Source organism: Pleurodeles waltl, unplaced genomic scaffold (genome assembly GCF_031143425.1).
Source record: "Pleurodeles waltl isolate 20211129_DDA unplaced genomic scaffold, aPleWal1.hap1.20221129 scaffold_54, whole genome shotgun sequence".
Lineage (NCBI taxonomy): Eukaryota > Metazoa > Chordata > Amphibia > Caudata > Salamandridae > Pleurodeles > Pleurodeles waltl.
In genome coordinates this window covers 1,935,552-1,961,570 of record NW_027150248.1, presented here as the reverse complement: position 1 = coordinate 1,961,570, position 26,019 = coordinate 1,935,552, and the positions used below count along the sequence as shown (strand labels likewise).

At 48.0% G+C, this 26,019-nt stretch overlaps 1 protein-coding gene across 3 annotated transcripts in view; it reads right to left on the bottom strand.

Moving 5' to 3' along the window:
- The window catches only part of LOC138278707 (CD5 antigen-like), a 450,781-nt gene that overhangs the window by 212,313 nt on the left and 212,449 nt on the right, over positions 1-26,019 (bottom strand). For 2 of the 3 annotated variants that reach the window (XM_069219285.1, XM_069219287.1), the window contains exon 5: positions 24,393-24,713. The exons of the other annotated variant lie outside the window; for it this stretch is intronic. In XM_069219285.1, coding sequence (XP_069075386.1) covers positions 24,393-24,713 — 321 coding nt within the window. The remainder of the gene's footprint in view (positions 1-24,392; positions 24,714-26,019) is intronic. 3 annotated transcript variants of the gene reach the window in all.

Genomic DNA, 26,019 nt, shown 5'->3' with positions numbered 1-26,019 from the left:
CGTCTTCGCTACTATGTTGCAGGTTTGCAGGCTTCCAGCGCGGTCAGCAGTCGATTCCTTATCAGAAGGTGAAGAGAGAGATGCTGAGGAACTCGGCTGAGCTCATGCATTCGTTATCTAAAGTTTCCCCAGAGGCAGAGACCCTAAATAGCCAGAAAAGAGGGTTTGGCTACCTAGGAGAGAGGATAGGCTAGCAACACCTGAAGGAGCCTATCACAAGGAGTCTCTGACGTCACCTGGTGGCACTGGCCACTCAGAGCAGTCCAGTGTGCCAGCAGCACCTCTGTTTCCAAGATGGCAGAGGTCTGGAGCACACTGGAGGAGCTCTGGACACCTCCCAGGGGAGGTGCAGGTCAGGGGAGTGGTCACTCCCCTTTCCTTTGTCCAGTTTCGCGCCAGAGCAGGGGCTAAGGGGTCCCTGAACCGGTGTAGACTGGCTTATGCAGAATTGGGCACATCTGTGCCCAAGAAAGCATTTCCAGAGGCTGGGGGAGGCTACTCCTCCCCTGCCTTCACACCATTTTCCAAAGGGAGAGGGTGTCACACCCTCTCTCAGAGGAAGTTCTTTGTTCTGCCATCCTGGGCCAGGCCTGGCTGGACCCCAGGAGGGCAGATGCCTGTCTGAGGGGTTGGCAGCAGCAGCAGCTGCAGTGAAACCCCAGGAAGGGCAGTTTGGCAGTACCAGGGTCTGTGCTACAGACCACTGGGATCATGGGATTGTGCCAACTATGCCAGGATGGCATAGAGGGGGCAATTCCATGATCATAGACATGTTACATGGCCATATTCGGAGTTACCATTGTGAAGCTACATATAGGTAGTGACCTATATGTAGTGCATGCGTGTAATGGTGTCCCCGCACTCACAAAGTTCAGGGAATTGGCTCTGAACAATGTGGGGGCACCTTGGCTAGTGCCAGGGTGCCCTCACACTAAGTAACTTTGCACCTAACCTTTACCAGGTAAAGGTTAGACATATAGGTGACTTATAAGTTACTTAAGTGCAGTGTAAAATGGCTGTGAAATAACGTGGACGTTATTTCACTCAGGCTGCAGTGGCAGGCCTGTGTAAGGATTGTCAGAGCTCCCTATGGGTGGCAAAAGAAATGCTGCAGCCCATAGGGATCTCCTGGAACCCCAATACCCTGGGTACCTCAGTACCATATACTAGGGAATTATAAGGGTGTTCCAGTAAGCCAATGTAAATTGGTAAAAATGGTCACTAGCCTGTTAGTGACAATTTAAAAGTAATGAGAGAGCATAACCACTGAGGTTCTGGTTAGCAGAGCCTCAGTGAGACAGTTAGGCACCACACAGGGAACCCATACATGCACACCTATGAGCACTGGGGCCCTGTGTGACAGGGTCCCAGTGACACATACATATAGGCCACAACCTTATGAGCACTGGGGTCCTGACTAGCAGGGTCCCAATGACACATAACAAACATACTGAAAATATAGTGTTTTCACTATGAGCACTGGGGCCCAGCCATCAGGATCCCAGTGAGACAGTGAAAACAGTGACAAACATCCTGACATACACTCACAAACAGGCCAAAAGTGGGGGTAACAAGGCTAGAAAGAGGCTACTTTCTCACACAACCCCCCCCCCAAACGAAGGACAATAAGGCTAACCTTGGCCAGTTGAGACTTTATTGTCTAAGTGGTGATAAGTAGAGAGTAGCTCTGCAATAGACTGGTTACTCCCTTTATCATCCACTATATGGTTACTTCCCTGTGGGGATGTAAACCATTCTGTTTGAAGTTTTTTAGCTAAGCAACAATGTGAAGATGTATTTTCAGAGTTTCTATCAGTAAGTTTTAGTTTAGAGCAGTGGGAATTGTCCACTGAACCTATTTGTAGTGATGGAAATGCCAGACAGGGATGCTGTCTCAGAAAAGCCATAGCTGGGCAAAAACTTTGTCCATATGGCTGGAAGAGAGAACAGGGATGCTGTTTCTCTTGAGTTGGAGCAGGGCAGGGATGCTGTCCTATCAGCTCCACACTAGGGCAGGGATGCTGTCCTAAGTGTTGTGAGGCAGTGCAGAGTTTCTGCACTAAAGTTTCTCTGGGAGGGTTGGAGGGATGCTCCATGTTAACTAAAATGGTGCTCTTTTTCTCACCAATGTTAGTTATCCCACAGAGAGGTACTTCCACCTCAGGGAGTACAGTTTTGCCAACTGATGATTCCCTTGGAACAGGTGCCACCCCAGGAGAGGTTTCTCCCACCACAGGAATGGTATCCTGAATGGTAGGGTGGTTAGGGGATACTGTGATACCCTTTTTACCTGTTGATGGAGAGGGTTCCTGAGTTTTCAGGCCTTCTCTCCTTTGCTTTTTCATTTCAGTAAAAATGAGAGGGAACAATTCCTCAGGGATGCCCAGCATGGCTGCATGGGCATAAAACTCTACATCAGCCCAACCTGAGGCCTCTAGGTCATTACCTAAGAGACAGTCTACAGGTAAGCTAGGTGATACCACCACCTGCTTAGGGCCAGTAACTCCACCCCAACTAAACTGAATTATAGCTAAGGGAAGAAACTTAGTGGAGTTATGGACATCAATAATCTTATACTGTTGTCCAATGATGTGTTGATCAGGGTGCACTAGGTTTTCAGTCACCAAAGTGAAACTGGCACCTGTGTCCCTGTAGGCCAAGGCCTCAACACCATTTATTGAAACTGTCTGCCTGTACTTATCCATTGTAAGGGGACAAGCAGCCAGTGTGGCAAGGCCAATGCCACTAGGTGTGACAGAAACTGTCTTGGGAGTGACTACCCCAGTTTCTACTATGGACCCATAAGTGAACCCAACTACACCCTTAACTTGACTGTTGCCAGCAGTCCCACCACTAGTACCACTACTGCTAGGGGCACTAGAGTTTGATGTATTAGTGGTGGTAGGCTCAGGGGGTTTACCTGGACAGGACTTATCCCCTGGCCTATGGCCTCTGTTTTTACACACAAAGCACCAAGGCTTTTTAATGTGTGCAGGTTGAGAAGAAGAGGAAGAATTAGTTTTATCCCCACCCTCTGAAGAGAGTTCAAGATTTGAAGTGGGATCTTTGGTTTTACCCTTAACCCCATGCTTATCTTGAGATTTTTCACCATCTTTCTTCTTATTGCCATCTTTGTCACCCCCTGTATGAACTTTTCTGTTCACCCTTGTTCTGACCCATTTGTCTGCCTTCTTTCCCAATTCTTGGGGAGAGGTCCGATCAGAGTCTATCAGGTACTGGTGCAACAAATCAGACACACAATTAATAAGTATATGCTCTCTCAGGATTGTGTTATACAGGCTTTCATAATCAGTAACTTTACTGCCATGTAACCACCCCTCCAAGGCCTTCACTGAATGGTCAATGAAATCAACCCAGTCTTGTGAAGACTCATTTTTGGTCTCTCTGAACGTTATCCTGTACTGTTCAGTGGTTAAGCCATAACCATCCAGGAGTGCATTCTTAAGAACTTGGAAATTATCAGCATCATTTTCTTTCACAGTAAGGAGCCTATCCCTACCTTTTCCACTAAATGATAGCCATAGGATAGCAGCCCACTGCCTTTGAGGGACATCTTGTACAACACAGGCCCTCTCAAGTGCAGCAAACCACTTGTTAATGTCATCCCCCTCCTTATAAGGGGGAACTATCTTGTGCAGATTCCTGGAATCATGCTCTTTTGCAGGATGACTATGGGGAATACTGCTGCTGCCACCATGGGTATCTAAACCCAACTTCTGTCTTTCCTTCTCTAATTCAAAAGACTGTCTATCCAAATCCAGCTGTTGCTTTTTAAGCTTCAGTCTGGTTTGTTCCACCCTCAACTTATTGAGTTCCCTCTCTAACATTCTGTCATCAGGGTTGGTGGGAGGGACATTTCTAGAAACAGAGCTATGATGGGAATGAACAGAAGGAGACCTGTCCCTTACAGAAGCCACCCTAACAGCTTGGTTTACAGAAACATTACTACCAGTATGGTGAGAATAAATGCTTTTGCTATGATGTGAGACAACACTATTTATTTGGTGTGGCTCATCATCATTACCATCTATGCTAGATTGTCTAGTAATGGGCAGGCTAGGAAGTTTCTTTCCTGAATCTTTTCCTGGGGGAGTCCCTGAATCAGATTGGGAACTATTAGGTACTTTTTCAACAGATGGGGCACCTACGGCCTTATCCTGTTCTCTAAGCATGTTAAGTAACAGTTCCAAGGAAGGATTTTTCCCTACACTCAAACCTCTCTCTATACAGAGACTCCTTGCTCTTTTCCAGCTAAGGTTGTCATATGCAAGTTTGGACAGATCAACACTTTGGCCTGTGCCAGACATTTTTTAGAGAGAGTTAAAGTGATAGAAAAAGAGAAAAAAGTTTTCAGAACTTTTTGGAAAGACAGAAAAAAACTTTTTAAACTTTTAAGAACTTTTTGAAAGTTTAGAAGTACTTTTCAGCACTTAGAAAAGAGTGAAAAGAGGAAATGCAAAACTTTTTGGCTATGTGTATATACACTGACCTTGTTTTGTATATTTTTCTCTTATGAAAAGTACAATGACAAGAGTGGTAAGCAGTCTCAAGCACTTATCCCACCACTGCACAACCAATGTAGGAGGCTGGACTGGCTTGTAGTGAGTACCAAGGGGTACTTGCACCTTGCACCAGGCCCAGTTATCCCTTATTAGTGTATAGGGTGTCTAGCAGCTTAGGCTGATAGATAATGGTAGCTTAGCAGAGCAGCTTAGGCTGAACTAGGAGACGTGTGAAGCTACTACAGTACCACTTAGTGTCATATGCACAATATCATAAGAAAACACAATACACAGTTATACTAAAAATAAAGGTACTTTATTTTTATGACAATATGCCAAAGTATCTTAGAGTGTACCCTCAGTGAGAGGATAGGAAATATACACAAGATATATATACACAATAGCAAAAATATGCAGTATAGTCTTAGAAAACAGTGCAAACAATGTATAGTTACAATAGGATGCAATGGGGAAACATAGGGATAGGGGCAACACAAACCATATACTCCAAAAGTGGAATGCGAACCACGAATGGACCCCAAACCTATGTGACCTTGTAGAGAGTCGCTGGGACTATTAGAAAATAGTGAGAGTTAGAAAAATAACCCTCCCCAAGACCCTGAAAAGTGAGTGCAAAGTGCACTAAAGTTCCCCTAAGGACAAAGAAGTTGTGTTAGAGGAATAATGCAGGAAAGACACAAACCAGCAATGCAACAACTGTGGATTTCCAATCTAGGATACCTGTGGAACAAGGGGACCAAGTCCAAAAGTCACAAGCAAGTCGGAGATGGGCAGATGCCCAGGAAATGCCAGCTGCGGGTGCAAAGAAGCTTCTATTGGACAGAAGAAGCTGAGGTTTCTGCAGGAACGAAAAGGGCTAGAGACTTCCCCTTTGGTGGACGGATCCCACTCGCCTTGGAGAGTCGTGCGGAAGTGTTTTCCCGCCGGACGGACGCCAACAAGCCTTGCTAGTCACAAATCGTGCTTTTGGCGTTTTTGGACGCTGCTGGGGCCCAGGAGGGACCAGGAGGTCGCAAATTGGACCTGAAGAGAGAGGGGACGTCGAGCAAGATAAAGAGCCCTCACTGAAGCAGGTAGTACCCGGAGAAGTGCCAGAAACAGGCACTACGAGGATGCGTGAAACGGTGCTCGCCGAAGTTGCACAAAGGAGTCCCACGTCGCCGGAGACCAACTTAGAAAGTCGTGCAATGCAGGTTAGAGTGCCGTGGACCCAGGCTTGGCTGTGCACAAAGGATTTCCGCCGGACGTGCACAGGGGCCGGAGTAGCTGCAAAGTCGCGTTTCCCAGCAATGCAGCCCAGCGAGGTGAGGCAAGGACTTACCTCCACCAAACTTGGACTGAAGAGTCACTGGACCGTGAGGGTCACTTGGACAGAGTCGCTGGATTCGAGGGACCTCGCTCGTCGTGCTGAGAGGAGACCCAAGGGACCGGTAATGCAGTTTTTTGGTGCCTGCGGTTGCAGTGGGAAGATTCCGTCGACCCACGGGAGATTTCTTCGTAGCTTCTGGTGCAGAGAGGAGGCAGACTACCCCCACAGCATGCACAAGCAGGAAAACAGTCGAGAAGGTGGCAGGATCAGCGTTACAGAGTTGCAGTAGTCGTCTTTGCTACTATGTTGCAGGTTTGCAGGCTTCCAGCGCGGTCAGCACTCGATTCCTTATCAGAAGGTGAAGAGAGAGATGCAGAGGAACTCGGCTGAGCTCATGCACTCGTTATCTAAAGTTTCCCCAGTAGCAGAGACCCTAAATAGCCAGAAAAGAGGGTTTGGCTACCTAGGAGAGAGGATAGGCTAGCAACACCTGAAGGAGCCTATCACAAGGAGTCTCTGACGTCACCTGGTGGCACTGGCCACTCAGAGCAGTCCAGTGTGCCAGCAGCACCTCTGTTTCCAAGATGGCAGAGGTCTGGAGCACACTGGAGGAGCTCTGGACACCTCCCAGGGGAGGTGCAGGTCAGGGGAGTGGTCACTCCCCTTTCCTTTGTCCAGTTTCGCGCCAGAGCAGGGGCTAAGGGGTCCCTGAACCGGTGTAGACTGGCTTATGCAGAATTGGGCACATCTGTGCCCAAGAAAGCATTTCCAGAGGCTGGGGGAGGCTACTCCTCCCCTGCCTTCACACCATTTTCCAAAGGGAGAGGGTGTCACACCCTCTCTCAGAGGAAGTTCTTTGTTCTGCCATCCTGGGCCAGGCCTGGCTGGACCCCAGGAGGGCAGATGCCTGTCTGAGGGGTTGGCAGCAGCAGCAGCTGCAGTGAAACCCCAGGAAGGGCAGTTTGGCAGTACCAGGGTCTGTGCTACAGACCACTGGGATCATGGGATTGTGCCAACTATGCCAGGATGGCATAGAGGGGGCAATTCCATGATCATAGACATGTTACATGGCCATATTCGGAGTTACCATTGTGAAGCTACATATAGGTAGTGACCTATATGTAGTGCACACGTGTAATGGTGTCCCCGCACTCACAAAGTTCAGGGAATTGGCTCTGAACAATGTGGGGGCACCTTGGCTAGTGCCAGGGTGCCCTCACACTAAGTAACTTTGCACCTAACCTTTACCAGGTAAAGGTTAGACATATAGGTGACTTATAAGTTACTTAAGTGCAGTGTAAAATGGCTGTGAAATAACGTGGACGTTATTTCACTCAGGCTGCAGTGGCAGGCCTGTGTAAGGATTGTCAGAGCTCCCTATGGGTGGCAAAAGAAATGCTGCAGCCCATAGGGATCTCCTGGAACCCCAATACCCTGGGTACCTCAGTACCATATACTAGGGAATTATAAGGGTGTTCCAGTAAGCCAATGTAAATTGGTAAAAATGGTCACTAGCCTGTTAGTGACAATTTAAAAGTAATGAGAGAGCATAACCACTGAGGTTCTGGTTAGCAGAGCCTCAGTGAGACAGTTAGGCACCACACAGGGAACACATACATGCACACCTATGAGCACTGGGGCCCTGTGTGACAGGGTCCCAGTGACACATACATATAGGCCACAACCTTATGAGCACTGGGGTCCTGACTAGCAGGGTCCCAGTGACACATAACAAACATACTGAAAACATAGTGTTTTCACTATGAGCACTGGGGCCCAGCCATCAGGATCCCAGTGAGACAGTGAAAACAGTGACAAACATCCTGACATACACTCACAAACAGGCCAAAAGTGGGGGTAACAAGGCTAGAAAGAGGCTACTTTCTCACAGATACTTTTGGCATATTGTCATAAAAATAAAGTACTTTTACTTTTAGTATATCTATGTATTGTGTTTTCTTATGATATTGTGCATATGACACCAGTGGTATAGTAGGAGCTTTGCATGTCTCCTAGTTCAGCCTAAGCTGCTCTGCTATAGCTACCTTCTATCAGCCTAAGCTGCTAGAAACACCTCTTCTACACTAATAAGGGATAACTGGACCTGGAACAGAGTGTAAGTACCCCTTGGTACCCACTACAAGCCAGGCCAGCCTCCTACACTCAGCCATTCTGGATCTTAGGCCGAGTATATACTCCACTATGTCTTGCTTGGGAGCTTTTAAAGGTTGTTCCCAACCCTCCTTCACAAGTGTTAGAGGACCTCTTACAGGGTGTCCAAATCGGAGTTCAAAGGGCTGAAGCCCACTCCTTTCTGGGGTACCTACCTGTAAGCAAAAAGGAGGGAAGGTAACAGGACATCCCATCTTCTCCTGAGTTTTTCAGGGAGTCCCATTATCATTCCTTTGAGAGTTTTATTAAACCTCTCTACCAATCCATTTGTTTGTGGATGATAAGGTGTGGTGAATTTGTATGTTACACCACATTCCTTCCACATGGCCTTCAAGTATGCAGACATAAAGTTGCTACCCCTGTCTGATACCACCTCTTTTGGGAAACCCACCCTGGAAAAGATTCCCAGGAGGGCTTTTGCCACTGCAGGTGCTGTAGTGGTCCTTAGAGGAATAGCTTCAGGTTATCTTGTGGCATGGTCCACTACCACCAAGATAAACCTATTGCCTGAACCAGTAGGAGGGTCAAGGGGGCCAACTATGTCAACCCCTACCCTTTCAAAGGGAACCCCAACCACAGGCAGTGGAATAAGGGGAGCCTTTGGGGTGCCACCAGTCTTGCCACTGGCTTGGCAGGTCACGCAATTTACAAAAGTCTTTTGTGTCCTCTGACATCCTAGGCCAGTGAAACAGGGGGACAAGCCTTTCCTATGTTTTAATCTGAGCCAAATGTCCAGCCAAAGGAATGTCATGTGCCAGAGTTAGGAGGAACTTTCTGTACTGCAAGGGAATGACCAATCTCCTGGCTGCTCCAGGTTTTGGGTCCCTTGCCTCTGTGTACATGAGGTTGTCCTCCCAGGAAACTCTATGTGAGTCACTGACATCCCCATTTTGCTGTTTGACAGCTTGCTGTCTTAGACCCTCTAATGTGGGACAGGTTTGCTGTGCCACACTCAGCTCCTCCCTAGCAGGCCCCCCTCCACCCAAAAGCTCAGCAGTGTCTGCTGCCAGCTCCTCTTGTGAAGGTTCTGCACAGGGGGGAAATTCTTCTTCCTAAGAAGTAGAATCATCTGTAGAGGGAGGGATAGTGGGTAGGGATTTACCCTTACTAACCATAGCTTTAGGGAGCACTTGGTCCATTGTTCCAGGATCCAAGTCACCCTGTCCTTTTTGCTTTTTGGCCTGAGCCCTTGTCAAAGCAAAAGTATGCCCAGGAATGCCCAGCATTGCTGCATGGGCCTACAACTCCACTTCTGCCCAAGCTGATGTCTCTAAATCGTTCCCTAGTAGACAGTCTACAGGTAAATCTGAGGCAACCACAACTTTCTTTGGACCAGTACCCCCCCACCCAGTTGAGATTCACAACAGCCATGGGGTGGCCAAGAGTGTTGTTATGAGCGTCTGTCACTTGGTACTGGTGACCAAGTAGGTGTTGTTCAGGGTGTACCAGTTTCTCTATTACCATGGTGTAGGAGGCTGGACTGGCTTGTAGTGAGTACCAAGGGGTACTTGCACCTTGCACCAGGCCCAGTTATCCCTTATTAGTGCATAGGGTGTCTAGCAGCATAGGCTGATAGATAATGGTAGCTTAGCAGAGCAGCTTAGGCTGAACTAGGAGACGAGTGAAGCTCCTACAGTACCACAAGTGTCACTTGCACAATATCATAAGAAAACACAATACACAGATATACTAAAAATAAAGGTACTTTATTTTTATGACAATATGCCAAAGTATCTCAGTGAGTACCCTCAGTATGAGGATAGCAATTATACAGAAGTTATATGTACACAATACCAAAAATATGCAGTATAGTCTTAGGAAACAGTGCAAACAATGTATAGTTACAATAGGATGCAATGGGGACACATAGGGATAGGGGCAACACAAACCATATACTCCAAAAGTGGAATGTGAACCACGAATGGACCCCAAACCTATGTGACCTTGTAGAGGGTCGCTGGGACTATTAGAAAATAGTGAGGGTTAGAAAAATAGCCCACCCCAAGACCCTGAAAAGTGAGTGCAAAGTGCACTGAAGTTCCCCAAAGGACAAAGAAGTCGTGATAGGGGAATAATGCAGGAAAGACACAAACCAGCAATGCAACAACGATGGATTTCCAATCTAGGGTACCTGTGGAACAAGGGGACCAAGTCCAAAAGTCACAAGCAAGTCGGAGATGGGCAGATGCCCAGGAAATGCCAGCTGCGGGTGCAAAGAAGCTGCTACTGGACAGAAGAAGCGGTAGTTTCTGCAGGAAGGAAAAGGGCTAGAGACTTCCGCTTTGGTGGACGGATCCCTCTTGCCGTGGAGACTCGTGCAGAAGTGTTTTTCCGCCAAAAAAACGCCAACAAGCCTTGCTAGCTGCAAATCATGCGGTTAGCGTTTTTGGATGCTGCTGTAGACCAGGAGGGACCAGGAGGTCGTAAGTTGGACCAGGAGAGAGAAGGGACTTCGAGCAAGACAAGGAGCCCTCTCAGCAGCAGGTAGCACCCGCAGAAGTGCCAGAAACAGGCACTACGAGGATGCGTGAAACGGTGCTTGCCAAAGTTGCACAAAGGAGTCCCACGTCGCCGGAGACCAACTTAGAAAGTTGTGCAATCCAGGTTAGAGTGCCGTGGACCCAGGCTTGGCTGTGCACAAAGGATTTCCGCCGGAAGTGCACGGAAGCCAGAGTAGTTGCAAAAGACGCGGTTTCCAACAATGCAGTCTGGCGTGGGGAGGCAAGGACTTACCTCCACCAAACTTGGACTGAGGAGTCACTGGACTGTGCGAGTCACTTGGACAGAGTTGCTGGATTCAAGAGACCTCGCTCGTCCTGCTGAGAGGAGACCCAAGGGACGGGTAATGCAGCTTTTTGGTGCCTGCGGTAGCAGGGGGAAGATTCCGTCGACCCACGGGAGATTTCTTCGGAGCTTCTAGTGCAGAGTGGAGGCAGACTACCCCCACAGCATGCACCGCCAGGAAAACAGTTGAGAAGGCGGCAGGATCAGCGTTACAGAGTTGCAGTAGTCGTCTTTGCTACTATGTTGCAGTTTTGCAGGCTTCCAGCACGGTCAGCAGTCGATTCCTTGGCAGAAGGTGAAGAGAGAGATGCAGAGGAACTCTGATGAGCTCTTGCATTCGTTATCTAAAGTTTCCCCAGAGACAGAGACCCTAAATAGCCAGAAAAGAGGGTTTGGCTACCTAGGAGAGAGGATAGGCTAGCAACACCTGGAGGAGCCTATCAGAAGGAGTCTCTGACGTCACCTGGTGGCACTGGCCACTCAGAGCAGTCCAGTGTGCCAGCAGCACCTCTGTTTCCAAGATGGCAGAGGTCTGGAGCACACTGGAGGAGCTCTGGACACCTCCCAGGGGAGGTGCAGGTCAGGGGAGTGGTCACTCCCCTTTCCTTTCTCCAGTTTCGCGCCAGAGCAGGGCTAAGGGGTCCCTGAACCGGTGTAGACTGGCTTATGCAGAAATGGGCACATCTGTGCCCATGAAAGCATTTCCAGAGGCTGGGGGAGGCTACTCCTCCCCTGCCTTCACACCATTTTCCAAAGGGAGAGGGTGTAACACCCTCTCTCAGAGGAAGTCCTTTGTTCTGCCATCCTGGGACAAGCCTGGCTTGACCCCAGGGGGGCAGAAACCTGTCTGAGGGGTTGGCAGCAGCAGCAGCTGCAGTGAAACCCCTGAAAAGGCTGTTTTGCAGTACCAGGGTCTGTGCTACAGACCACTGGGATCATGGGATTGTGCCGACTATGCTAGGATGGCATAGAGGGGGCAATTCCATTATCATAGACATGTTACATGGCCATATTCGGAGTTACCATTGTGAAGCTACACATAGGTAGTGACCTATGTGTAGTGCACGCGTGTAATGATGTCCCCGCACTCACAAAGTCCGGGGAATTGGCCCTGAACAATGTGGGGGCACCTTGGCTAGTGCCAGGGTGCCCTCACACTAAGTAACTTTGCACCTAACCTTTACCAGGTAAAGGTTAGACATATAGGTGACTTATAAGTTACTTAAGTGCAGTGTAAAATGGCTGTGAAATAACGTGGACGTTATTTAACTCAGGCTGCAGTGGCAGGCCTGTGTAAGAATTGTCAGAGCTCCCTATGGGTGGCAAAAGAAATGCTGCAGCCCATAGGGATCTCCTGGAACCCCAATACCCTGGGTACCTCAGTACCATATACTAGGGAATTATAAGGGTGTTCCAGTAAGCCAATGTAAATTGGTGAAATGGTCACTAGCCTGTTAGTGACAATTTGTAAAGAGAGAGCATAACCACTGAGGTTCTGGTTAGCAGAGCCTCAGTGAGACAGTTAGGCATCACACAGGGAACACATACATATAGGTCACAAACTTATGAGCACTGGGGTCCTGGCTAGCAGGGTCCCAGTGACACATAACAAACATACTGAAAACATAGGGTTTTCACTATGAGCACTGGGCCCTGGCTAGCAGGATCCCAGTGAGACAGTGAAAACACCCTGACATACACACACAAACAGGCCAAAAGTGGGGGTAACAAGGCTAGAAAGAGGCTACTTTCTCACACAACCCCCCCCAAACGAAGGACAATAAGGCTAACCTTGGCCAGTTGAGACTTTATTGTCGAAGTGGTGATAAGTAGAGAGTAGCTCTGCAATAGACTGGTTACTCCCTTTATCATCCACTATATGGTTACTTCCCTGTGGGGATGTAAACCACCCTGTTTGAAGTCTTTTAGCTAAGCAACAATGTGAAGATGTATGTTTAGAGTTTCTATCAGTAAGTTTTAGTTTAGAGCAGTGGGAATTGTCCACTGACCCTATTTGTAGTGATGGAAATGCCAGACAGGGATGCTGTCTCAGAAAAACCATAGCTGGGCAAAAATGTTGTCCATATGGCTGGAAGAGAGAACAGGGAAGCTGTTTCTCTTGAGTTGGAGCAGGGCAGGGATGCTGTCCTATGAGCTCCACACTAGGGCAGGGATGCTGTCCTAAGTGTTGTGAGGCAGTGCAGGGTTTCTGCACTAAAGTTTCTCTGGGAGGGTTGGAGGGATGCTCCATGTTAACTAAAATGGTGCTCTTTTTCTCACCAATGTTAGTAATCCCACAGAGAGGTACTTCTACCTCAGGGAGTCCAGCTTTGCCAGCTGATGATTCCCTTGGAACAGGTGCCACCCCAGGAGAGGTTTCTCCCACCACAGGAATGGTATCCTGAATGGTAGGGTGGTTAGGGGATACTGTGATACCCTTTTTACCTGTTGATGGAGAGGGATCCTGAGTTTTCAGGCCTTCTCTCCTTTGCTTTTTCATTTCAGTAGAAATGAGAGGGAACAATTCCTCAGGAATGCCCAGCATGGCTGCATGGGCATAAAACTCTACATCAGCCCAACCTGAGGCCTCTAGGTCATTACCTAAGAGACAGTCTACAGGTAAGCTAGGTGATACCACCACCTGCTTAGGGCCAGTAACTCCACCCCAACTAAACTGAATTATAGCTAAGGGAAGAAACTTAGTGGAGTTATGGACATCAATAATTTTATACTGTTGTCCAATGATGTGTTGTTCAGGAGCCACTAGGTTTTCAGTCACCAAAGTGATACTGGCACCTGTGTCCCTGTAGGCCAAGGCCTGAACACCATTTATTGAAACTGTCTGCCTGTACTTATCCATTGTAAGGGGACAAGCAGCCAGTGTGGCAAGGCCAATGCCACTAGGTGTGACAGAAACTGTCTTGGGACTGACTACCCCAGTTTCTACTATGGACCAATAAGTGAACCCAACTACACCCTTAACTTGACTGTTGCCAGCAGTCCCACCACTAGTACCACTACTGCTAGGGGCACTAGAGCTTGATGTATTAGTGGTGGTAGGCTCAGGGGGTTTACCTGGACAGGACTTATCCCCTGGCCTATGGCCTCTGTTTTTACACACAAAGCACCAAGGCTTTTTAATGTGTGTGGGTTGAGAAGAAGAGGAAGAATTTGTTTTATCCCCACCCTCTGAAGAGTGTTTAAGATTTGAAGAAGGATCTTTGGTTTTACCCTTATCCCCATGCTTATCTTGAGATTTTTCACCATCTTTCTTCTTATTGCCATCTTTGTCTCCCCTGTATGAACTTTTCTGTTCACCCTTGTTCTGACCCATTTGTCTGCCCTCTTTCCCAATTCTTGGGGAGAGGTCAGATCAGAGTCTACCAGGTACTGGTGCAACAAATCAGACACACAATTATTAAGAATATGCTCTCTCAGGATCAAGTTATACAGGCTGTCATAATCAGTAACTTTACTGCCATGTAACCACCCCTCCAAGGCCTTCACTGAATGGTCTACAAAATCAACCCAGTCTTGTGAAGACTCCTTTTTGGTCTCTCTGAACTTTATCCTGTATTGTTCAGTGGTTAAGCCATAACCATCCAGGAGTGCATTCTTAAGAACTTTGTAATCATTGGCTTCACTTTTTTTCACAGTAAGGAGCCTATCCCTACCTTTTCCACTAAATGATAGCCATAGGATAGCAGCCAACTGCCTTTGAGGGACATCCTGTACAACACAGGCCCTCTCAAGTGCAGCAAACCACTTGTTAATGTCATCCCCCTCCTTATAAGGGGGAACTATCTTGTGCAGATTCCTTGAATCATGCTCTCTTGCAGGATGACTATGGGGAATACTGCTGCTGCCACCAGGGGTTTCTAAACCCAATTTCTGTCTCTCCTTCTCTACTTCTAAGGTCTGTCTTTCCAAATCCAGCTGTTGCTTCTTGAGCTTCAGTCTGGTTTGTTCCACTCTCAATCTATTGAGCTCCCTTTCTAACAATCTGTCTTCAGGGTGGGTGGGAGGGACATTCCTAGACACAGACGTATGGTGAGAATGGACAGAAGGAGACCTGTCCCTTACAGAAGCCACCCTAACAGCTTGGCTAACAGAAACATAATTTCTACTGTGATGAGAATGAATGCTCTTGCTATGATGTGAGACAACACTATCTGTATGGTGTGACTCAACCTCAGTACCAACTTGTAGGAGGCTGGACTGGCTTGTAGTGAGTACCAAGGGGTACTTGCACCTTGCACCAGGCCCAGTTATCCCTTATTAGTGTATAGGGTGTCTAGCAGCTTAGGCTGATAGATAATGGTAGCTTAGCAGAGCAGCTTAGGCTGCACTAGGAGACGTGTGAAGCTACTACAGTACCACAAGTGTCACTTGCACAATATCATAAGAAAACACAATACACAGATATACTAAAAATAAAGGTACTTTATTTTTATGACAATATGCCAAAGTATCTCAGTGAGTACCCCCAGTATGAGGATAGCAATTATACACAAGTTATATGTACACAATACCAAAAATATGCAGTATAGTCTTAGAAAACAGTGCAAACAATGTATAGTTACAATAGGATGCAATGGGGACACATAGGGATAGGGGCAACACAAACCATATACTCCAAAAGTGGAATGTGAACCACGAATGGACCCCAAACCTATGTGACCTTGTAGAGGGTCGCTGGGACTATTAGAAAATAGTGAGGGTTAGAAAAATAGCCCACCCCAAGACCCTGAAAAGTGAGTGCAAAGTGCACTGAAGTTCCCCAAAGGACAAAGAAGTTGTGATAGGGGAATAATGCAGGAAAGAGACAAACCAGCAATGCAACAACGATGGATTTCCAATCTAGGGTACCTGTGGAACAAGGGGACCAAGTCCAAAAGTCACAAGCAAGTCGGAGATGGGCAGATGCCCAGGAAATGCCAGCTGTGGGTGCAAAGAAGCTTCTACTGGACAGAAGAAGCTGAGGTTTCTGCAAGAACGAAAAGGGTTAGAGACTTTCCCTTTGGTGGACGGATCCCGCTTACCGTGGAGAGTTGTGCAGAAGTATTTTCCCGCCGAAAAAACGCCAACAAGCCTTGCTAGCTGCAAATCGTGCAGCTAGTGTTTTTGGACGCTACTGTGGACCAGGAGGGACCAGGAGGTCGAAAATTGGACCAGTACAGAGAGGGGACGTCGTGCAAAACAAAGAGCCCTCTCAGCAGCAGGTAGCACCCAGAGAAGTGCCAGAAACAGGCACTATGAAGATGCGTGAAAAGGTGCTCGCCGAAGTTGCACAAAGGAGTCCCACGTCGCCGGAGACCAACTTAGAAAGTCGTGCAATGCAGGTTAGAGGGCTGTGGACCCAGGCTTGGCTGTACACAAAGGATTTCCGCCGGAAGTGCACGGAGGCCGGAGTAGTTCAAAAGACGCGGTTTCCAACAATGCAGTCTGGCGTGGGGAGGCAAGGACTTACCTCCACCAAACTTGGACTGAAGAGTCACTGGACTGTGGGAGTCACTTGGAGAGAGTTGCTGGATTCAAGGGACCTCGCTCATCGTGCTGAGAGGAGACCCAAGGGACCAGTAATGCAGCTTTTTGGTGCCTGCGGTACCAGGGGGAAGATTCCGTCGACCCACGGGAGATTACTTTGGAGCTTCTAGTGCAGAGAGGAGGCAGACTACCCCCACAGCATGCACCACCAGGAAAACAGTCGAGAAGGTGGCAGGATCAGCGTTACAGAGTTGCAGTAGTCGTCTTTGCTACTATGTTGCAGTTTTGCAGGCTTCCAGCGCGGTCAGCAGTCGATTCCTTGGCAGAAGGTGAAGAGAGAGATGCAGAGGAACTCTGATGAGCTCTTGCATTCGTTATCTAACATTTCCCCAGAGACAGAGACCCTAAATAGCCAGAAAAGAGGGTTTGGCTACCTAGGAGAGAGGATAGGGTAGCAACACCTGGAGGAGCCTATCAGAAGGAGTCTCTGACGTCACCTGGTGGCACTGGCCACTCAGAGCAGTCCAGTGTGCCAGCAGCACCTCTGTTTCCAAGATGGCAGAGGTCTAGAGCACACTGGAGGAGCACTGGACACCTCCAAGGGGAGGTGCAGGTCAGGGGAGTGGTCACTCTCCTTTCCTTTGTCCAGTTTCGCGCCAGAGCAGGGCTAAGGGGTCCCTGAACCGGTGTAGACTGGCTTATGCAGAAATGGGCACATCTGTGCACATGAAAGCATTTCCAGAGGCTGGGGGAGGCTACTCCTCCCCTGCCTTCACACCATTTTCCAAAGGGAGAGGGTGTAACACCCTCTCTCAGAGGAAGTCCTTTGTTCTGCCACCCTGGGACAAGCCTGGCTTGACCCCAGGGGGGCAGAAACCTGTCTGAGGGGTTGTCAGCAGCAGCAGCTGCAGTGAAACCCCTGAAAAGGCAGTTTGGCAGTACCAGGGTCAGTGCTACAGACCACTGGGATCATGGGATTGTGCCAACTATGCTAGGATGGCATAGAGGGGCAATTCCATGATCATAGACATGTTACATGGCCATATTCGGAGTTACCATTGTGAAGCTACACATAGGAAGTGACCTATGTGTAGTGCACGCGTGTAATGGTGTCCCCGCATTCACAAAGTCCGGGGAATTGGCCCTGAACAATGTGGGGGCACCTTGGCTAGTGCCAGGGTGCCCTCACACTAAGTAACTTTGCACCTAACCTTTACCAGGTAAAGGTTAGACATATAGGTGACTTATAAGTTACTTAAGTGCAGTGTAAAATGGCTGTGAAATAACGTGGACGTTATTTAACTCAGGCTGCAGTGGCAGGCCTGTGTAAGAATTGTCAGAGCTCCCTATGGGTGGCAAAAGAAATGCTGCAGCCCATAGGGATCTCCTGGAACCCCAATACCCTGGGTACCTCAGTACCATATACTAGGGAATTATAAGGGTGTTCCAGTAAGCCAATGTGAATTGGTAAAATTGGTCACTAGCCTGTTAGTGACAATTTGAAAGAAATGAGAGAGCATAACCACTGAGGTTCTGGTTAGCAGAGCCTCAGTGAGACAGTTAGGCATCACACAGGGAACACATACATATAGGTCACAAACTTATGAGCACTGGGGTCCTGGCTAGCAGGGTCCCAGTGACACATAACAAACATACTGAAAACATAGGGTTTTCACTATGAGCACTGGGCCCTGGCTAGCAGGATCCCAGTGAGACAGTGAAAACACCCTGACATACACACACAAACAGGCCAAAAGTGGGGGTAACAAGGCTAGAAAGAGGCTACTTTCTCACACATGGTAACACTGGCACCTGTGTCCCTGTAGGCCTGAACCTCAACACCATTGATTAGGGGAAGTTGCTTGTACTTATCCATATTAAGGGGACAAGCAACCATGGTGGCCAAATCAATGGCACCTTCAGAGACTAACACAGCCTCTGTGGTCTCCCTAGCAAGACCAACCCCAACTAAATTACCAAAAGTGAGCACAGCTACTTCCTTAGATCGGCTATTAGTAGGTTTGCTCCCACGACCACTGCTATTACTAGGGGCACTAGAAGTTGCAGTAGGGGTTGTGGTAGTGGGAGGCTTGGTGCTTTTCTTTGGACAACTCGCATCAGTTGTCCAATGGCCTTTTACTTTACATAAATAGCACCATGGTTTCTTTACTTGATTAGAAGAGGATTTGGACCCACCACCCCCACCAAAGTGTTTTTGTGGGCCTGATGAAGACTCATTTTTACATTTGTCCCCACCCTTGTCTGAAGACTTACCATCCTTCTTCTTGCCATTTTTGTCACCCCCTGTATGAACTTTTCTGTTCACTCTTGTTCTGACCCATTTGTCTGCCTTCTTTCCCAATTCTTGGGGAGAGGTCAGATCTGAGTCCACTAGATATTGGTGTAACAAATCAGACGCACAGTTATTCAGAATATGCTCTCTTAGGATTAGATTGTACAGACTTTCATAGTCAGAAACGTTACTGCCATGTAACCACCCCTCCAAGGCCTTCACTGAATAGTCAACAAAGTCTACCCAGTCTTGTGAGGACTCTTTTCTGGTTTCTCTGAACTTAATCCTGTATTGTTCAGTGGTTAAGCCAGATCCATCCAAGAGTGCATTCTTCAAAACTGTAAAATGATTGGCATCACTATCCTTAACAGTAAGGAGCCTATCCCTACCCTTTCCACTGAAAGATAGCCATAGGATAGCAGCCCACTGCCTTTGAGGGACCCCCTGTACCATACAGGCCCTCTCAAGTGCAGCAAACCACTTGTTAATGTCATCCCCCTCCTTGTAAGGGGGAACTATCTTGTGCAGATTCCTAGAATCATGCTCTTTAACAGGATTGCTATCAGGAATACTGCTGCTGCCACCATGGGGTCCAAACCCCAACCTCTGTTTCTCTTTTTCTAAGTCTAGGGATTCCCTGTCTAGAGCCAGCTTTTGCTGTTTAAGCTTCAGCCTGGTCATTCCACTCTCAACTTATTGAGTTCCCTTTCGAAACTTTTTGTCATCAGGGTGGGTGGGTTGGGAATGTTTTGACACAGAAGAAAGATTTGAATGAGCAGAGGGAGACCTGTCCCTAACAGTTGGCACTCTAACAGCCTGGCCTCCAGGAACAAAAACATCCCTACTGTGATGGGAGCTTCTATTACTACCTGCATTGCTACGTGGTCTGCTAAGGGGCAGATTAGGAAGAGAACCCTGTAACACTCACTCAAGGGGCTCCCCTGAGTCAGAGTGTGAGCTATCCATCAACTTTTCAGATGAGGTGCCACCCTGGGCCTTATCATTCTCAATAAGCATATTAGACAGAAATTCTCTATTAGGGATCTTTCCTACCACTAAACCTCTATCAATGCAGAGACTCCTTAGGCTCTTAAAGTTAAGGTGGTCATAAGTTGTATTGACCAAATTAAAAGGAGTTCCTACACCAGACATGATAGAAGAAGGTTTAGAGAGAGATAAAAGAGAGAAAAAGTTTCAGGACTTTTCAAAGAACAGAACAAAAATCTTTTCAACTTTTTGAAACTTTTTGAAAGTTTTAGGAGTACTTTTCAGCACTTTTTGGTTAGGTGTACATACACTGAACTTGTTTTGTATATTATTCTCTTATGAAAAGTACAAAATGACAAAGTGGTAAGTAGTTACAAATACTTATCCCACCGCTGCCACCAATGTAGGAGGCTGGCCTGGCTTGTAGTGGGTACCAAGGGGTACTTACACTCTGTACCAGGTCCAGTTATCCCTTATTAGTGTAGAAGAGGTGTTTCTAGCAGCTTAGGATGATAGCAGAGCAGCTTAGGCTGAACTAGGAGACATGCAAAGCTCCTACTATACCACTGGTGTCATATGCACAATATCACAAGAAAACACAATACACAGATATACTAAAAATAAAGGTACTTTATTTTTATGACAATATGCCAAAAGTATCTCAGTGAGTACCCTCAGTATGAGGATGCCAAATATACACAAGATATATGTACACAATACCAAAAATATGCAGTAATAGCAAAAGGAAGTAATGCACGCAACGTAAAGTTACAGTAGATTGCAATAGGAGCACATAGGTATAGGGGAAACACAAACCATATACTCCAGAAGTGGAATGCGAACCACAAATGGACCCCAAACCTATGTGAGCTTGTAGAGGGTCGCTGGGACCATAAGAAAACAGTGAGGGTTAGAAAAATAGCACACCCCAAGACCCTGAAAAGTAGGTGTAAAGTGCACCTATAACCCCCAGAGAGCACAGAAGTCGTGATAGGGGGGTTTCTGCAAGGAAGACCAACACCAGCAAAGCAACAACAGTGGATTTCCGGACCGGAGTACATGTGAAACAAGGGGACCAAATCCAAGAGTCGCGACAATGTCGAGAATGGGCAGATGCCCAGGAAATGCCAGCTGGGGGTGCAAAGAAGCTGCCACCGGATGGAAGAAGCTTTGGTTTCTGCAAGAACGAAGAGTACTAGGAACTTCCCCTTTGGAGGATGGATGTCCCACGTTGTGAAGAAGCTTGCAGAGGGATTCCCACGCAGGTTAGGGTTTGTGGATGCTGCTGTGGCCCAGGAGGGACCAGGATGTCGCCACTTGGATGAGGAGAAAGACGGGACGCCCAGCAAGTCAGGGAGCCCTCACAGAAGCAGGCAGCACCCGCAGAAGTACCGGATCAGGCACTTAGAAGAGGAGTGAACCGGAGTCCATCTGAAGTCAGAAAAGGGAGTCCCACGACGCCGGAGGACAATTCAGAAGGTTGTGCACTACAGGTTAGAGTGTTGGGGACCCAGGCTTGGCTGTGCACAAAGGAAATCCTGAAAGAGTGCACAGGAGCCGGAGCAGCTGCAAATCATGCGGTAACCAGCAATGCAGTCTAGCGTGGGGAGGCAAGGACTTACCTCCACCAAACTTGGACTGAAGAGTCACTGGACTGTGGGAGTCACTTGGACAGAGTTGCTGAGTTCCAGGGACCATTCTCGTCATGCTGAGAGGACCGGTGATGCAGTCTTTTGTTGCCTGCGGTTGCAGGGGGAAGATTCGGTCGACCCACGGGAGATTTCTTCAGAGCTCCTGGTGGAAGAAGGAGGCAGGCTACCCGCAGAGCATGCACCATCAGGAAACAGACGAGAAAGCCAGCAGGATGAAGCAATACAAGGTTGCAGTAGTCGTCTTTGCTACTTTGTTGCAGTTCTGCAGGCGTCCTGAGCAGTCAGCGGTCAATCCTTTGGCAGAAGGTGAGGAGAGAGATGCAGAGGAACTCTGATGAGCACTTGCATTCGTTATCTGAAGAATTCCCCAAAGCAGAGACCCTAAATAGCCAGAAAAGGAGGTTTGGCTACCTAGGAAGGAGGATAGGCTAGTAACACAGGTAAGAGGCTATCAGAAGGAGTCTCTGCCATCACCTGCTGGCCCTGGCCACTCAGAGCAGTCCAGTGTGCCAGCACACCTCTGAATCCAAGATGGCAGAGGTCTGGGGCACGCTGGAGGAGCTCTGGGCACCTCCCCTGGGAGTTGCAGGTCAGGGGAGTGGTCCCTCCCCTTTCCTTTGTCCAGTTTCACGCCCACGTCCAGTTCCTCCCCAGCCCTGACACCTTTTTCCAATGGGAGAGGGTGTAACACCCTCTCTCTGAGGAAGTCCTTTGTTTTGCCTTCCTGGGCCAAGCCTGGCTGGACCCCAGGAGGGCAGAAACCTGTCTGAGGGGTTGGCAGCAGCAGCAGGTGCAGTGAAACCCCGGGAAAGGCAGTTTGGCAGTACCCGGGTCTGTGCTAAAGACTCGGGGGATCATGGAATTGTCACCCCAATGCCAGAATGGCATTGGGGTGACAATTCCATGATCTTAGACATGTTACATGGCCATGTTCGGAGTTACCATTTTGAAGCTATACCTAGGTAGTGACCTATATATAGTGCACGCGTGAAATGGTGTCCCCGCACTCACAAAGTCTGGGGAATTTGCTCTGAACGATGTGGGGGCACCTTGGCTAGTGCCAGGGTGCCCACACACTAAGTAACTTAGCACCCAACCTTCACCAGGTGAAGGTTAGACATATAGGTGACTTATAAGTTACTTATGTGCAGTGGTAAATGGCTGTGAAATAACGTGGACGTTATTTCACTCAGGCTGCAGTGGCAGGCCTGTGTAAGAATTGTCAGAGCTCCCTATGGGTGGCAAAAGAAATGCTGGAGCCCATAGGGATCTCCTGGAACCCCAATACCCTGGGTACCTCAGTACCATATACTAGGGAATTATAAGGGTGTTCCAGTAAGCCAATGTGAATTGGTGAAATTGGTCACTAGGCTGTTAGTGACAATTTAGAAAGCAGAGAGAGCATAACCACTGAGGTTCTGGTTAGCAGAGCCTCAGTGAGACAGTTAGTCATCAGACAGGGAACACATACAGGGCACACTTATGAGCACTGGGGCCCTGGCTGGCAGGGTCCCAGTGACCCATACACTAAAACAACATATATACAGTGAAATATGGGGGTAACATGCCAGGCAAGATGGTACTTTCCTACGCCGACTTTCGCATTCCATTTTAGTATATGGTTTGTGCTCCCCCAGGCCCATTATTCTCTAAGTGATTTCCACTATATTACACTGTTTTTTAACTGTAGACGGGCCTAACGCCAAAGTATAAATGTGGAGGTAAGTTTGCGTCGAATTACGATTTAAGAAATTACGCTAATTCGAGGCAAACAGAGTATAAATATGCCCCTAAGTGTGACTACAGTGGTATTACATGAGCTTTGCATGTCTCCTAGATAGGCCTTGGCTGCTCATCCACAGCTACCTCTAGAGAGCCTGGCTTCTAGACACTGACTACACTACACTACTAAGGGGATACCTAGAGCTGGTATAAGGTGTAAGTACCATGGGTGCCTCGCACACCCCAGGCCTGCTTCCTACATTATTCACCTAATGTTTATCCCTAGCTCACTTTATGTCTCTTGCTACCTCACCTACGCAGTGTTGAATTCTGTTGGCATATTTGTTGTGCAGGTGTGTTCTGTTGTGCTATTTTTTTTTGGTTGTTTTTGTGTTGAGTTATGTTTTTATCTGGCCTTCTGCATGAAATGACAAGGGCAGATTTATCATTATGTGATGCAGCGTAGCAAGCCACCTTGCTGCACTGCGTGACAGTGAAAGTGCAGGAATGTGCTGTAGTTAAAATAGTATGCCGCATTCCTGCCTTTTCCCAGCGCTGCTGCACAATGTGCTCCCTGGCACCAGCGCAGGCACTCTTGCCCCATGGTGCTAGAGTACCTGCGTTGTAAACAGGATTGTTTTTGTGCAGGAAAGTGCACCTTCCATGGTGCCTTGCATGGTGGCCTTGCATGGCTTGATAAATCACACTTAAGGGTTGCGTCGCATGTGCAACCTGTTGCATGGTGCAAAAGCGACACAACCGATTCATAAATAAGGCCCACAGACTGCAGAAGAAACACCCTAGTACTGGATTTGAGCAGATAACAAACAGTGGCTTGTAAAGGCTCTCAATTTCAGCCATTATAAACTTTATTTATTATCAACACAATTAAATGAAAAGGCACCTACAATCTCTTAACCCAGCTTGATAAATTACCTTGACAACTCTCTCTGCTTTCTGCTATCTGCCTATCTGTTCTGTCTTTATCCTCCGGTTCACCTTCTATGCATCTCTAACCATCACCGGCCCAACTCACAAACTCCTTTGCAAGACTTAGGTATTGAATTTCTCCAGAAATCAACTGAATCCTACTGAAGATACCTGCTTGTTGATTGACTGTGTAAGTTGTGCTGCCTCCTCTCATGAATGAACTAGTAGAGGCATTTCTATTATAGGGTAAATACTTCCCATGATGCTACAGTGCACAAAAGAGACACAGACACTATGATTGGCTGCTACTATCAGTTAGTCATCCTACATCACTCTATGGGATACCCAAATTGTTGTGAATCACCAAGTGATAGACTTGCAGATGAGTCATCACCACACAGCCACCACATCCAAGCACTGCCATTGCTTCTACAATCAAATTACTACATTTTCATATTTCATGATATTAGTTTTCATAAATTAATTGTTCCTCTAAGGCTTCTTTCTCTTACCTGCACATATCACTCCAGCATCTTTTCTGAACGAGCAGTCATTATATCCCCATTCACCATGAGTACAATCTAAGAAAGATGTCTCCGCTCCTGTGCATTGAACCTGACTCAGCCACACTGGGTGCCATCCTCCTCCAAACACTCCATTGGCCATTAGCACTCTTAAAGCAGATCCGCATCCAAGGTGTCTACAGACCACCTCAGCATCCTTCTTATCCCAGTCAGTATCGCAGACTGTTCCCCATCGCTTTCCATGCCTGACCTCTATCCTCCCACTGCATTCGTCACCAGCATTGACCAAGCGGATCTCATCAGCATCACCTGTGACCAGTGGGAGAGAAGGGAACAGATACTGAGTACACTGACCACTTCCAGAAGGGAGACATTCAAAGGTGAATAAAGAGATATATCACCAGCCAGCAGGTTCCTCCTTGAGCTCACACACCAGCAAACAGATCTAAGAAGCTGCACATTGTCCAGCGCTAAACCCTGAATTTATATATTTGGATATGATCTAAAAGGTCAGAGACACATTTTAAAACCTCATGAAGTCCATGAAGCTAATACAACCTTTAGACATTCTGAAATATTAGCGCAAGCTCACCGTTCAATACATAAGTTTATTAATTGTGTTCAAATAAGCTGTTTTTGATTCCTGGTACAACATTAGTTACTAGCCTTAGTCATCATGCGCACCTGCAAAATAAAATCATTTTCTTGGGAGCTTTTTGATTGGATAACCTTAACGACACTAGAGTCACTCTCAGAAGAATGTTTTATTATTAGACTGTAGAATTCAGCAGTGAGTAATTTCACACTTAGGGCCCAATTTAGAGTTTGGCAGATGGAGAAAAGGCAGTCAAGGTGGTGGCAGACTTTATGTCCACCACACTACTTTTACTCCACCCGCCAGATTCAGAGTTCACCACCATCCCTGTGGGAACTCTATGGTGGTCATTACGACCCTGGCGGTTGGAGACCGCCCGGGGTAATGTAGCGTCCGTACCGCCAACAGGCTGGCGATACGGAGGCCCTCATTAAGACCGCGGCGGTAGCCCCGCGGTCGCACCGCGGTCGCACCGCCGGGGCAGGCGGTTTCCTGCCGTTTTAGCCCCGGCGGTGATAATCCGCCAGGGCAGCGTTGCAAGCAGCGCTGCCCTGGGGATTATGACACCCCTATCGCCAGCCTGTTTCTGGCGGTTTGCACCGCCAGGAAAAGGCTGGCGGTAAGGGGTGTCCTGGGGCCCCTGGCATGGGCAGTGCAGGGGCCCCCTAACAGGGCCCCGGCCAGCTTTTCACTGTCTGCATAGCAGACAGTGAAAAGCGCAACGGGTGCAACTGCACCCGTCGCCACGGCCGCAACACCGCCAGCTCCATTAGGAACCGGCTCCTATGTTGCGGCCTCATCCCCGCTGGGCCGGCGGGCGCAAACTTGGTTTGCGCCCTCCGGCCCAGCGGGAATGTCATTATGGGGGCCGCGGGAGTGCGGCCGCATTGGCGGCCGCACGGCGGTTACCGCCTTGCGGGCGGCGGTAGCCGCCCGCCAAGGTCGTAATGACCCCCTATGTGTTTGTATAAACCACTATCACTGCGCTTCATTGTGAGAAAGTAGCCTCTTTCTAGCATT